At 42.2% G+C, this 15556-nt stretch overlaps 1 protein-coding gene across 1 annotated transcript in view; it reads right to left on the bottom strand.

The window, feature by feature from the left end:
* Nucleotides 1-15556, bottom strand: part of LOC126151398 (uncharacterized) — a 447489-nt gene that overhangs the window by 27843 nt on the left and 404090 nt on the right. The window contains exons 6-8 of the mRNA XM_049915938.1: nucleotides 6468-6643; nucleotides 5642-5744; nucleotides 2647-2835 (exon numbers count right to left, since the gene is read on the bottom strand). Of these exons, the coding sequence (XP_049771895.1) occupies nucleotides 2647-2835; nucleotides 5642-5744; nucleotides 6468-6643 (468 nt within the window). The remainder of the gene's footprint in view (nucleotides 1-2646; nucleotides 2836-5641; nucleotides 5745-6467; nucleotides 6644-15556) is intronic.

Raw genomic sequence — 15556 nt, 5'->3', positions numbered from 1 at the left:
GCAGCCCTTGTGCCACTAGAGGTCGTCAGCTCTGCTGGTCTCTTCGCTGGCGCAAGGCATGTTATCACAAGTACACTGTCTAGTATCTATATGCCGCCAGGGAATTTAGTATGGACACAATGCACGTTCAATGCAGTCTTCAGTCCAGCTCTCAGCCAGGCGCCAAATGTACCCACAGTTCTTCAATCAGTATCTCGACTAGAGACTTTGCTACATACAATGCCATGCCATTTGCTATCCAACGCCGACTGAGGTAGCTACGAATGTCTGTCAACAGCATCACTACGACTTGCCTTCTGCATCGGAGGGAGAAGGGACTTCTTATTGGCCATTTACCTTCATTACATTATTTTTTGCTACCTCCAAGTGAAAATTATATTTTGACTGTTTCATCATTACAGCCTTCAGCCTAAGTTCAGACTTGTGTGGATTCAGTACTGATGGTGTCACTGAATAACAGTAGTTCCATTCACCACTGACTCGTGTTGCATGAAGTCTAGCCATCTATTTCTCATCACGTTCCATGTTTGTGCTTGCAGCTGCAGATACAAAAATGAAAAAAAGTAGGTTCAGTACGGAGACAACGGTTAGGTCTCCTGCGCCAACTCATGAGTAACGCACACAGTCGTGAGTTATCAACATGTGACCTTCAGTAATGCTTTTCCTTCAGGAACGTAGCACAAGTACACAAGCATGACCTATCCGTTCAACTGTGAGGAGAGATTTAAGGCCCAAGCGGGACAAGTGGATGCTTGGGGCGCCAAGCGGAGAGGGGCACCAGATGCCCAGAAGTGCAAATTTGTATACATGGTGTATTGTAATTAGCAGCGAAAAGTGACAGGGGTGAAAGTATACGATATGAAAAGCAAAGATGGTCTGATAAACATTTGCGAGTGAAATGCGAGTGTGTCATTATATGAGCTGCCACTGATTCAGTAGTGTATCAATGATCTGCAGTCGCGGGATGGTAACGACCCGAAATCTGCACGCCTGGTTCTTGAGACTATGCCAACTGCTGGTGATGGAGGTGACAACAACAGAAAGGAATTAAACGATGGAATTTTTACCTTACCGGCCATACTTCTTGCTGGAAGTTATCTACAAAGCTCGAAACCTTGTATTACAAAAAGCAATTTCATTGGCAGTTTTTCCAATAGTTTTATACGCTTACAACTCCTCCTGTTAGCTGTCTACGCAGCTATAGGAGAAACAAGTTTTTCAATACTCGGGCTGTGAAAGATATAACATTGTGTGAGTACATCCTCAAGAACGATTGAATGGATTGTCAGCTTTAGCCAACGTAAACCTTCAAGTCAATAGATTGAGGATGTGCTCCGAAAGATTTTGCTAAGTTAAATGTTACAACATTTCAATGTCAGTACATACACTGACCAACTGTAAGAATTACACATCACTTTATTGATAGAGTGTTTCTCTTTCGAACCACAGGGAACTTTGTTTTTTTTTTCTTTCATTTCAATTGTACACATAAAAATTTTAAGCGTGTTTATTAGTTTCCAACAACTTTGATCGTAAATTTTCTAAAGTTTAACTACTTACTGGTGAGTATGTTTGCTGATGGTACATAAAATTACTCAGTTAAACGGTTTCTCATGTTTAACGTGTCACTATAAAATTAGATAATTTCTTGTATTTCACTGCCACTTTTTTCGATGGAAAGTAAGAAACTTAATCATAAAAATAACAAAACGTTCCGTTTAAAAGCTTAAAAATTACAAAATTTTATATTACCATTCTTTTCACTCAATTTCATAGGTAGACTGACGTTAGAACAATACAATATGTTTAGTTCTTTCTGCTTCACTAATAGCTTTTCAGTATTTCAAGAATTATCTTGTATGTAAACTATCTCTTTCTTCTGTAAATCTCTACCACTGTAATACGTCTCAGAAATTTATTCCTGTCACAGGTGAATGTCTATGTTGTGCTTATTTTGAAGCAAAATTATAATTAGTTAAGGAAAAGGTTAACTGAATGCTTTTTGTCGAGCGTTTTTCTATATAGCTATGGTATTTGGACATTGACGGAGAGAGAAACAGTCAAATTTGATATATTCCCGATGTCAATAAGGGGAAGATAGGAGAAAATGAGAGGATACATAAGGAATAATAAAATATTTGAAACGAAAAATTCTACCAAACCTGGTTAAGCAAATGAAAGAAGATTAGGTGGGGCATACACAGCCAGAGTAGGCAATTCTAACAGCAGCTACCGAAGGTACATTGGAAGGAGAGAAGAAAAACGGGATAGGAAGTATGAAAATAATAACTACGATACAGACGAACAGGGACAGGATCAGATGGAGACACTAATGGCGTCAGTAACCTGTCACAAATGCAGGACAGCTTCTGATTGTGATGACGATGACCTAAGAGCCCATGTAAAGGCAAGTAATTTGTGAGGGCTTTGGAGTAAGATGTAGGTGTCATTGGGAGGGGAGGGGGGCGCAGATATTACGACCATTGTGGGGGGAAAATCAGTACGGCCATGCCTGGTAAAGCACTGCTGCGTTCAAATCAACCTTCGTGTCGAGGACAGCTTTGCTTCACAATTGAGAAGACCTCGTTCGGTGCAAGGAGAGCGCGGCTGCCCTCGCGAAGTGACGCTGGAGGCTGGCTCACTCACCTCTCCAGAGCTCCGCCGGGCCCGCTGGAGCCGTGCCAGCCGCCCCCGCCCGACATGGCCGACTGGTCGTAGTGGTCGCTCACCGACGACGTGTCGCCGCAGCCGTAGTTGCTGTCCAGGTCCGAGTTGCGCGCCCCGCCGGAAGACTCGGTGGACAGCCAGTAGGGGGAGCTGCCGTCGCGGTGCAACCTGGACAGCCAGCCACACACGCCGTATTTTCTAGCGTAAGCTACTGCATTGAAACTGCATCTGTGCACGTGTGCGTCTGTCTACGTACGGTATTTCTTACAAGTGTTCGCATTTACTTTGGGTTAGGTGCCTGTACGGTGCCACCTGCAGCAGTTTATATGGACACTATTACACAGGCTGATTCATAATGAATGGGACAAAAGGAAAGTACTCCTGTGACTAAACAAATGACAGGCATGCTTTAGAAAATGAGACTCAAAGGTTAACTCTCACAGTGTAAGTTGCCAACAATGAAACAATGTAAAACCGCCGCTGTTGTTCGCCGCTGGTCTTATTATTCAAAACGGTGGCATATAATATGCGACAATCAACTATAATCGTTGTTCACAGACACTTTCGACCAAGTTTGGTGAAATGGCTGCACTCCGACACAACATTATTGGATGTGCCAAGCAATTCGGGGAGACAGGATATATATCAAAGAAGCAAACCATCGGATGGCAAACTGTCGACAATGAAGTGGTCGAAAATCTTCGTACGATCTACGAAAGAAGTCTCAGAAAATCTACAGGTCGTGCCAACAGAGAAGTGAATGAGCTGCAATCAACAGTGTGGCATGTGATGTGCAAGCATCTGCAGTTCAAAGATTACAGAACTGAAGTGTTGCAGCCGCTAAAACCAGCTGATAATCCTGATGGAGATAGATGGTTTCACAGATGGACTTGCGTTCTCTAACGAAGTCAAGTTTCACTTAAATGGCAAAGCAAACAAGCATAATTTGAGAATACTGGCTACAGAGGGTTCGCATGCTACTCTGGAACGTGATTCTCCGAAGCTGAATGTTTTATGCGCAATATACCCCTCAGTCCTTTCTTTTGCGCAGAATCTATCGCTACAGGGATAACCTATCACGATATGCTTTCTCTCTGTTTGATAGAAGAGTTACCCTACTTCATTTTGCAGTAGGGCGGAACCGCGCCACTTTGGCATAACCTAGTATGTAATCACCTCAACGAACGTCTTCCACAATGCTGAAATGGTCAAGCTGAGCCGAATGACGTGCAGTTCATATTGTGACCGCCCTAGTTCGCCTGACCTTGCACCAATGGAGTTTTTTCCTTTGATGATGTGTGAATGAAACCGTTTACAGATGCCCATTTCCGCAGCACTTACAGCAGCTATAGCACTGGATAATCGGTGTAAATAGTGCACTTAACTCCACTGAGTGGGCTACATTAGAAAGGGTCTGTTACGGAACGCAGTACCGGACATAGACTAAGCTATTTAGCAAATGGAGCACACATCGAACATCTGTATGCGTCCATAAGAACTGTGACAGTTATCCTTTCACTCCATATGTCTATTAATGTGCCCATATGTACACTATATTATGTACATTATATGTATGTATATTAAATAAATATATTTCTGGAATAAAGTCGTTACTATAGTTAGAGGAATACTTTCTCTTTTATTCCGTTCATTTTGAATCACTCTGTATTTTTGTCACGGATTTATGATGTGCACACAAATTATTGAGAAATTGTTACAACAATCATTATATTAAGTAAATAAGAGGGTTGCCCAGAAAGTAGTGCACCACATTTATTATTCTCAGCCGGAAACAACGCTACGAGTACGAAACGTTATGTATGTATTATTTGAAGTCTCGTAAGTGAGCGCGCCCACTTTCCGTCACTTCCGACAGACAGCGTAGCTGCAGGACAGTTTCAAAATTGCGTCTGTAGTGATGTACGTTACAAGCAACGTGTCGACATTGAATTTCTCACTGCAGAGAAAGAAAGTGTGTGGAATATTCACAAACTATTGTGCACGGTCTATGGAGCACCTGCTGTCGACATAAGTACAGTCAGTCGCTGGACACGGAGGGTGAGTTCATCAGAAGGCGGTTCGCCGGAGCTCCACGATTTGCAGCGGTCGGGGAGACTCCTCGGACTTCCACTTATTTTGGGACATTAAAGGATGGCAATCGTGGAAGACATTTTGAGGACGACGAGGAGGTGATTCACACAGCGAAGCACTGGTTCCGCCATCAGGACAAGGACTGGCAACGACAGGGCATACACACCCTTGTTTCGCGTTAGAGGAAGGCCATAGAACGGGAAAACTAGGGTGTAAAGATAAAATACCATTCATTCGCGTGTGTAAATCTTATTATGTTCAATAAAGAACTGTTGAAGAAAAAATGTGGTGCATACTTTCTAGAGAAACCTCGTATTTATACATCGTTACTCATGAGTACCTCCGGAGTTTCTTAAGATGACTGCGAAAATTACAACACATTTGGTAAAAAGGCACTCATCAGTATCTTTCCAAATTTTAACTTACAGTTCAGTTGCTCATTACGGACAGCATTTATGATACAGCAAATATAAGTATGTGCTCCAGTTCACGGAAATCGATGAGGCATATTGTCTGGGAAGGCGCGATAGTAGACCACTTTGGAAATATCTTCACTGGTTTTCCTATCAGATGGTGGGAATTAATTTTATGCACTATTAAGTGTACAATTTGTACAAGTGTTTTGTCATACCTGCCTCCTAGTGCAAGTACATCATGTTGCATTAATCGAAACCTGGGTAGATTCTCTGTCCACTGATACGTGTCACTTTCCTGTATATCTTGTATTTTTCGCACAGTGGTCTTCTGCAACCCCACAGGCATTTATGAATAACCCTGTATAAGTTGTCAAGATCATTTTCTCTTCAAATAAAAGTGGAACTGTACTGAACATTACTTTCTTACTGGTTAATATTAAACTTGAAATAAAAGAAAGATCACGTACCTGCATAAGTCATCTGAGCATAGATCAGACAGAGCCGGTGTTGCCAGAACGGAAGACACCTCGGATGTTCGGGGTAGCATCTGCCGCCGGGGACTGTCCATCACTGCACAGGAAAATGAAATGAAAATCGTCAGTCAGTGAGCTAAGTCAATCAAAAAGTCGTATACAGGAGCAATTTCGGAGTTTTCCTCAAGTAGACAGGTGTCAGATATAGTACATACAATGCTGTCAGATGTTTGTATGCTGATAATCGGCTCTGGCTCCGGCTATACTGTTCATTTACAATATGAAAAGTAAGTAGCACATTACAGAGAGGTTTGTAAAATATAGGAACAGGTTTGTCACAATATTGTTTTCATATTTGACAAACCTGTTTCTACTTTTTTACAAACCTTTGTGAAATGTGGTACACGCTACCCATTACAATGCCACCATGGTGTATGTGATACTGTCATAATGGAACAGAGCAAGTAACAAGTTTTTGAAAAACCAGAAGATGACAATCTTAGCTGTCGAAAACGGTCATTAGGAATAAATAGTATTGAATACGATCTTGGCTATTAAATTTCCTTCAAATTTAAAAGTGGATACTGAAGAACACGCAGAAAACGTGACAAGGACTTCTATGACAATAATGACCGATACAGACTGGCCCAAAGGATTTTATGTCTCGTTGATGAAGTCAATTGTTACGATTCCAGAAAGTCTGCATTCTAATTTTGTGCTTCAAATTGATGATGTACCACGAACTTTGTGTTACTACCAGCAGGGAAGTGACAGGCACCTCAACTGCACTACAGTACAACGGGCAGTGTGTTATACTCACTGGACATGTTCCTGGTGACGGGCCGCCTCCTGACTGCGACCTTGCCCTGGGCCGCCATCTGAAAGGTCCTGGTGATCTCGTCGCCCTGGTCCGTGACGCACACGTGCACTCCCTCGCCTTTCCCGCAGCGGGAGCCACCCTCAAACACGAACCTGCCCTCTACCACGCCATAGCGCCTGCAACAAAAATAAATAAACTTATTCGTTTAGGGGAACGTAAGTGACTGGATTAACCGTGTATTGCCTTAGTGCCAACATCAAATGAAAATTAAGGCATCTGCAGTCGTCTCTTTTGGATTTAATTTGTTTACAGAACCAGTTTCGGTGTTCCACTACACGCTCTTCAGGTAGCCTGACCAACGTAAATTGGGAGGAGTCCAATCTCAAATGGTTCAAATGGCTCTAAGCACTATGGGATTTAACATCTGAGGTCATCAGTCTCCTAGACTTAGAACTATGTAAACCCAACTAACCTAAGGACATCACACGTATCCATGCCCGCGGCAGGATTCGAACCTGCGACCGTAGCAACCGTGTGGTTCCGGACTGAAGCGCCTAGAACCGCTCGGCCACAGCGGCCGGCAGTCCAATCTCGTTTAGAGACATAACAGGGGCCAATATTAAATAACCGGTGTCTGTAAGTCTGTGCTTTACACGAAGCTAACTCTTCGTTCATATTGTCCGGTTTTAGAACTGCTCTCTTTGGAGGGCCGCTTGAATTTGCGCTCGCAACTGCCTGACTCGCTAACTTCAACGGCAATTAACTCGGAATTCATCTGCTGTGCCAATCTCTTCATCTCAGAGTAGCACATGCAACCAGCGTCCTCAATTATTTGGTGCATGTATCCCAAATTCTGTCTTCCTCTACAGTTTTTACCGTTTAAAGCTCCCACTAACATCATGGAAGTTATTCCATGATGTCTTACCAGACGTCCTACCATCCTGACCCATCTACTTATCAGTGTTTTCGATACATTCCTTTCCTCGCCGATTCTGCGGAGAACTACTTCATTCCTTACCTCATTAGTCCGCCTAATTTGCAACATTCTTCTGTAGTACTACATCTGAAATGCTTCGAAACTCTTCTGTTCCGGTTTTCCCAGGTCCATGTCTCACTGCCACACAACGCTGTGCTCCAAAAAAAAAATGGTTCAAATGGCTCTGAGCACTATGGGACTTAACATCTGTGATCATCAGTCCCCTAGAACTTAGAACTACTTAAACCTAACTAACCTAAGGACATCACACACATCCATGCCCGAGGCAGGATTCGAACCTGCGACCGTAGCAGTCGCGCGGTTCCGGACTGCACGCCTAGAACCGCTAGACCACCGCGGCCGGCAAAATGGTTAAAATGGCTCTGAGCACTACGGGACTTAACATCTGTGGTCATCAGTCCCCTAGAACTTAGAACTACTTAAACCTAACTAACCTAAGGACATCACACACATCCATGCCCGAGGCAGGATGCGAACCTGCGACCTTTAGCAGTCGCGCGGTTCCGGACTGCGCGACTAGAACCGCTAGACCACCGCGGCCGGCGCTGTGCTCCAAGCGCACATTCTTACAAATTTCTTCCTCAGATTAATACCTATGTTTGATACTAGTACACTTCTCTTGGCCAAGAGTCTCCTCTTTGTCAGTGGTAATCTGCTTTTTATGTCTTCCATGCTCCGTCCGTCATGAGTAATTTTGCTGCCTAGGTGGCAGAATTCCTTGGCTACTTCCGCTTCAGGATCTCCAATCCTGATGTTAAGTTACTCGCTCTTCTCATTTCTGTTACTTCTCATTATTTTCGCCATTCTTCCATTTATTCTCAGTCCAAATTCTGTACTCATTAGATTTTTCATTCCGTTCAACACCTTCTGTGACCCTTCTTCACTTTCACTAAGGATAGCAATGTCATCGACGAATCTTGTTATTGATATCCTTTCAGCCTAAATTTAAATTCAACTCTTCAGCCTTTATTTTATTTCCGTCATTGTTTCTTCGGTGTATAGATTGAAAGGCACGGGCGAAAGATTATGTCGCTGTCTTACAGCTTTCTTTATCCCCAGAATTCTTGAATTTTTTTCTTCCCTCATGGTTCTTGTACATATTGTATATTACCCGTCTTTCCCCAGAGCTTGTCCTTGTTCTTCTCAAAATTTCGAAAATCTTGCACAATTTTACAACTTCGACAGATAGTATGAAAACATCAGAAATGTCTCTAGGATGCCTTAATCTTTCCTAAAGCCAAACTGGTTATCATCTGATCTCAACCTGTATACCACCTACTTTAGATCCTTAATCTCAGATGTTCATTGTGCATAGCAGTTTCCGGGTGTGTAGGATATACCCAGCGACGCAGTTCACACCGGCGGACAAGAACAACTTGTATTGTTTGTCTGTGTGCTTTTCTGGCAATCTTGCGTATTTTAGAAGTTATGCTGCAATCGGAAAGTCGGGCAAAATGAATTTTTCAGGGTTTTTTAAATGCTAATCATAGAAAAAATATTTTTGTTTGTTTACTTACTGTTAGTAAACAAACAAAATACCATTTCTAACATTAGCATTTAAAAATCTCTCAAAAACTCATTTTGTACGATTTTCCGATTGCAGTCTAAGACGCAGGAGAGAAACAAAAGCACACACGCAAAACATCACCAAACTTATTCATGTAATGAACGCACAACTGCACTTGAAAATGAGAATAAATTATCGAAACGCGTTGTGCGAAGCAGCAAAAAATAAGTTACTGGTGCTGTTTCCGTTATTTAAATCGTGATAATTACTAGAAGAGAATTAATTGGATTATCTCAAAGGTGGTCTTACATAAATATATTAGAATTACGAGTTTAACAGCTTGCTGAAGAACACATACAGTCCTACGTAAATTAATCGTATTTCAAGAACAGAAATCTAATTCTGTCAAGAGGAAGTTTTGGAAATCACTAAAAGGAAACAGCGTAAGACTTGCGAATTAAAATCTGGAACCATTTGAAACATACGCTGGCTGCTGAGAAAGTAAAGGTCGATTTCACCCCAAGACCGACGCCGATTTCCCACCACCGTGATCGAAAGCGTGCCAGTTATATCCTTCCCCAGTCTCCGTGTGAACCGAGTTTTGTTGCTGAGTGGTCACGTGTCTTTGTTCGGTAACGTTTCGAAAGGCCGGCACCCATCAAAAATCCCGCCAAATGCAAAGTGTGCGGTGTCATTCGTTTTCTGAATGCACAAAATGTTCGGCCTTTCATACGAGGGTAATCCCAAAAGTAAGGTCTCCTATATTTTTATAAGTACGTAGACCTGTTTATTTCTCCAATGGTTTACATCAGTTTACAGCTATTTTTTGATATAATCACAATTTCTGTCGATGAATTTTTGTAGGCGCTGCGGCAGTTTTTGTATGCCCATGTCATACCAGCTCGCCGCCATGCCGTTCAGAATGTCATGAACATCTTCTTTCTCAGGTGTAAAGTAATATGCCCAGGTTTCGTCACTCGTTACTATTGAGTCCAGAAAGCTGTCCTGTTCGGCTACAAGGCGGTGATGAAATGCGCAGGAAGCATCAACTCGTTGGCGCATGTGGTCCTCAGTCAGCATGCGTGGCACCCATCTAAAAATGGTTCAAATTGCTCTGAGCACTATGGGACTTAACATCGATGGTCATCAGTCCCCTAGAACTTAGAACTACTTAAACCTAACTAACCTAAGGACAGCACACAACACCCAGCCATCACGAGGCAGAGAAAATCCCTGACCCCGCCGGGAATCGAACCCGGGAACCCGGGCGTGGGAAGCGAGAACGCTACCGCACGACCACGAGATGCGGGCGGCACCCATCTAGCGCACACCTTCCGGTAGTTTAATGTTTCTGTTAAAATTCTGTGAGTGGTGCTTCGGTAAACCTCAGGAACCAACGTGTAGAGATCATCCAGGGTGATCCGCCGATCTTCACGCATGCTTTGCTCAACCTTCAACACTGTCTCCTCAGAAATTGACAGTCTCCCGCTCCTTTGCTCGTCGTGAATTTCGGTTCGACCAGCTTCAAACTCTCTACACCACTTACGAACATTTTTGACATCCATGCACGACTCACCATACACTTCCGTGAATTGGCGATGGATGTCAATCGGCGCAGTGTCCTTTGCATTCAAAAACTGAATAACTGCGCGCAACCCGCACTTGGCGGTAACATCCAACGGGAGCTCTATTCTCAATGGCTGCCAAGCCAAGACAGCGCCTCAGCGCGACGTGCTTATAAAAAAATAGGAGACCTTACTTTTGGGATTACCCTCGTATTTTACACAAAATGAAGAATGTTTATGGTGATAGCGTAATGAATGAGTCCTCAATGAGCAAACGGTGCATTACGTTAGATCTGGGAAGAGCCAGTCTGCACGACGAACATCGGAGTGGGAGGCAGTCAGTCATTACGCCATCAGCTCGAACACAGCAAGAAGTTCGACGTCTTACGTGGCACCAAGTTATTTTCATTTATTCACGAAACTGAAGGAACTTTTTGGTGTAAAATAGTTTGCAAACAATAAAGATCTCTAACAATCAGTGATATTCTGACTCAAATCTTGGCGGTAGAGGAAACTGGTCCTACGTTACACTAAGTGCCTTGGCAGCTATGACGAGTACATTGAATAATAGAGATTGTTATTTTATTTACAAAGTATTGTTCTGACGCCTTCTGTTTTTATTTAATTATGTCGAAATGGTTTTTATTTTCTGGATGAGTCTCGTAGTACGCTTATGTACTATTATAAAAGTTTCTAATAGTAGTCGAAGAATGAAAACCGGTAAATAAAGGTCGGAAGGAGAAAGAAATTTGAGATAAACAGCACCATTAAGTGAGCGAAGGACAAACATTGTAAGAAGAAATGTAGTTGGCATTTAAGCACGAGTTAGGCGACCTACAGTATATATGCAGGCATAAAAATACATGCGCAATAAGAGAAAAGGATTCTACAGCAAATATAACACATGAAGAATTTTATTGTGATGAAGATCAAAGAATTATCTCTGACAGACAAAAATGCGAAACACTAATACAGTAATCTTTAGCAATACGTGTATAATCTCAGAAAAGGATGGTCCGAAGAATTTCACATTTTTATGACGTTAAAGAACTTCCCGTAGTATTTCTGTCGTACAGCCGCTTAGAGAGATCCGCCAGCAGAGATTATTTTAAATTAAAACGGTCGCCTTGTTTACTGCCGACACTTTGTCGAACTTAATTGAATCGTTTCTGGTAACTGGCAGCGCAATAGCCGCTGGAAGCGGCCTGGATGCCAGACAGCACGATGCGATTAATTCCAATCAGATTGTCTGCCGGCACAAAATGTCGCAGAATAAAGAGGTAGAGCACGCGAGTCATTCGAACGCCATGCGTGGCTGAAAATAAACTACCGGCGTACCTAAAGGACGTAAGTGGATATATTAACACGCGGCCGTATGCCACTCTATTACGTAAACTCTCTGACGATTCCATTTTCCCTTAGGTCATTGCTTTTAACCGATAATAAGTATCAACGCGCAGCATTCCTGGTCTTTTAGAGCAGCTCAAAATAACTAGACGTCTTTAACACAAATGATTTAGTGGCATTTAAAAATACCTCCAAAGATATTTTACTACTGATATTTGTAGCAGTAATACTGTAGGTATTTTTAGCATACTGTCAATGTATTCCGGAAGCATGAAACATCGTATTCACTTCGCTACTGGCAAGGTAATAAATTTTTTACATTTAGGTACATCCTGAATTACAAGTAACGGATAAATCGTAATTATTACTACCACGTCCACTGTTTTTTCCCTGTTCCATTGTACTACGTCCAACTGATTTCACAGAATATTCTCATCTTTGCTGATCGATAGTGAAAACCTATTACTGACATACCATCCCAGTTCATGGTTCATAGAGCGAGTCGCAGGTTGCCTATCTAAAGACTATCAGGTGCTAATTTGATTTATCAGTATTTAATGACATTATTGGCCGAATTTAAAAATTTAAAATGCTGTCATAAGCTACTAATTAAAAGGTATAATCATATGTTAAAGGCTTAACGCAGCAAGACACACGACAGCTACAAACTGTGTATCTGTCTTGAGGTAAATATACCCAAATTACCGAGAATATATTCTCCCAGTATTTGAGAATGAGAGCACTTAACTACTTCTAACAAACTTTAAACATAATTTCCACCCTTTATGAAACTTTCCGTAGCTGACTCTTGCCACAAAATAATGAAAGGGAAAGCTTTTATCTCTTACCACATTTTCGTTGTCCTTCCAGTAAAATTTCAGCATCAAGCGCGACTTTCGTTTGTTATAAACTCTATTCGCAACACACATTCCAAACAGTATCCACATACACCACTGAATGTATATCCACAATTCTAATGCTACAGGGCTTATAGTTCAGGAGATATGACATCACAAACCTGATTTGCGCTAAAAACTAGCTTTTCTTAAATGTTGTTGTGGTCTTCAGTCCTGAGACTGGTTTGATGCAGCTCTCCATGCTACTCTATCCTGTGCAAGCTTCTTCATCTCCCAGTATCTACTGCAACCTACATCCTTCTGAATCTGCTTAGTGTATTCATCTCTTGGTCTCCCTCTACGATTTTTACCCTCCACACTGCCCTCCAATGCTAAATTTGTGATCCCTTGATGCCTCAAAACATGTCCTACCAACCGATCCCTTCTTCTAGTCAAGTTGTGCCACAAACTTCTCTTCTCCCCAATCCTATTCAATACCTCCTCATTAGTTACGTGATCTACCCACCTTATCTTCAGCATTCTTCTGTAGCACCACATTTCGAAAGCTTCTATTCTCTTCTTGTCCAAACTAGTTATCGTCCATGTTTCACTTCCATACATGGCTACACTCCATACAAATACTTTCAGAAACCACTTCCTGACACTTAAATCTATACTCGATGTTAACAAATTCCTCTTCTTGAGAAACGCTTTCCTTGCCATTGCCAGTCTACATTTTATATCCTCTCTACTTCGACCATCATCGGTTATTTTACTCCCTAAATAGCAAAACTCCTTTACTACTTTAAGTGTCTCATTTCCTAATCTAATTCCCTCAGCATCACCCGACTTAATTTGACTACATTCCATTATCCTCGTTTTGCTTTTGTTGATGTTCATCTTATATCCTCCTTTCAAGACACTGTCCATTCCGTTCAAGTGCTCTTCCAAGTCCTTTGCTGTCTCTGACAGAATTACAATGTCATCGGCGAACCTCAAAGTTTTTACTTCTTCTCCATGAATTTTAATACCTACTCCGAATTTTTCTTTTGTTTCCTTTACTGCTTGCTCAATATACAGATTGAATAACATCGGGGAGAGGCTACAACCCTGTCTTACTCCTTTCCCAACCACTGCTTCCCTTTCATGCCCCTCGACTCTTATAACTGCCATCTGGTTTCTGTACAAACTGTAAATAGCCTTTCGCTCCCTGTATTTTACCCCTGCCACCTTCAGAATTTGAAAGAGAGTATTCCAGTTAACATTGTCAAAAGCTTTCTCTAAGTCTACAAATGCTAGAAACGTAGGTTTGCCTTTTCTTAATCTTTCTTCTAAGATAAGTCGTAAGGTCAGTATTGCCTCACGTGTTCCAACATTTCTACGGAATCCAAACTGATCTTCCCCGAGGTCGGCTTCTACCAGTTTTTCCATTCGTCTGTAAAGAATTCGCGTTAGTATTTTGCAGCTGTGACTTATTAAACTGATAGTTCGGTAATTTTCACATCTGTCAACACCTGCTTTCTTTGGGATTGGGATTATTATATTCTTCTTGAAGTCTGAGGGTATTTCGCCTGTCTCATACATCTTGCTCACCAGATGGTAGAGTTTTGTCATGACTGGCTCTCCCGAGGCCATCAGTAGTTCAAATGGAATGTTGTCTACTCCCGGGGCCTTGTTTCGACTCAGGTCTTTCAGTGCTCTGTCAAACTCTTCACGCAGTATCTTATCTCCCATTTCATCTTCATCTACATCCTCTTCCATTTCCATAATATTGTCCTCAAGTACATCGCCCTTGTATAAACCCTCTATATACTCCTTCCACCTTTTCTTAAAACAGAATGCAAATTACTTAGACTAAACACACCCAATTGTTTCATAATTAGAGCCCTTAGCGACTTACAACGAACATAATTCGAAGCTTTTTTACACATGCAAGTTCGATTCTTTCAAGAATCGTGGTTTGAAGGTTGATAGTTCCTGCTGCATGAAGAAAAATGCGAATAAAATGTTGATTTTACGATCAGTAAGTTAAATAACTGTGTTGCATATTCTGATAGGAGCTCAGAACAGCTCTCCATCAGTGACTTGTGCCGAACGAAGCTGGTTGTCACTGGATGTCGTTGAGTGGTCAGCGTGGTTGAATGCAATTCAAGACGCCCGGTTTCGATTCATGGTCGGGTTGCAGATTTTTTACGCTCGGGGACTGGGTATTGTGTTGTCATCACCATCATTTCATCGTCATCGACACACAAGTCGCTTGAGTGCTCACAAAAAACAAGACTTGCACCAGGTATCTGAAGTCTCCGAAAGGGAACTCCCGGCCAAAATATGCCGTACGCACATTCTATATACTAGAACATGCAAGGGACGCATACTGCCGAAAAAAATGGACTTTTTCATTGGTGTTGATTGCAGTACTAGCTTTGTCCACATCGCCAGAAATCAAAGCGATTAAGCTCAGCTGAACAGTTTCCCGGCCATGCTCCTCGACTAATCTCCATCGCTAGTTGGAAGTTGGTGTCATTCAGTGCCACACAAAGCGTAGAAAATGGTGTGGCGAACCCTCGTGCATAACCTCATCCACTGCCCACGAGTGGGGGTAATTTCTTGCGTATACATTGATATTCAACCGACTGGCAATCTGTATGATTTGATGAATCTGTGACCCGCACCTGTCGCTTTGCCTTCACGATCGCTCGGCGATTCGCACGTGCCCGCTTGTGAGCATTGTTTTAGTTCATTTTTTTCTACCGAGCAGACTATTCTGTAAATAAAATGCGAGCTATGAACAGCGAGTCTTCACGTTTCTGTCCTAGAATCCAACAGTAACCCGTATC

The sequence above is a fragment of the Schistocerca cancellata genome, chromosome 2 (genome assembly GCF_023864275.1).
Source record: "Schistocerca cancellata isolate TAMUIC-IGC-003103 chromosome 2, iqSchCanc2.1, whole genome shotgun sequence".
Lineage (NCBI taxonomy): Eukaryota > Metazoa > Arthropoda > Insecta > Orthoptera > Acrididae > Schistocerca > Schistocerca cancellata.
This window is presented reverse-complemented; position numbering and strand designations above follow the sequence as displayed.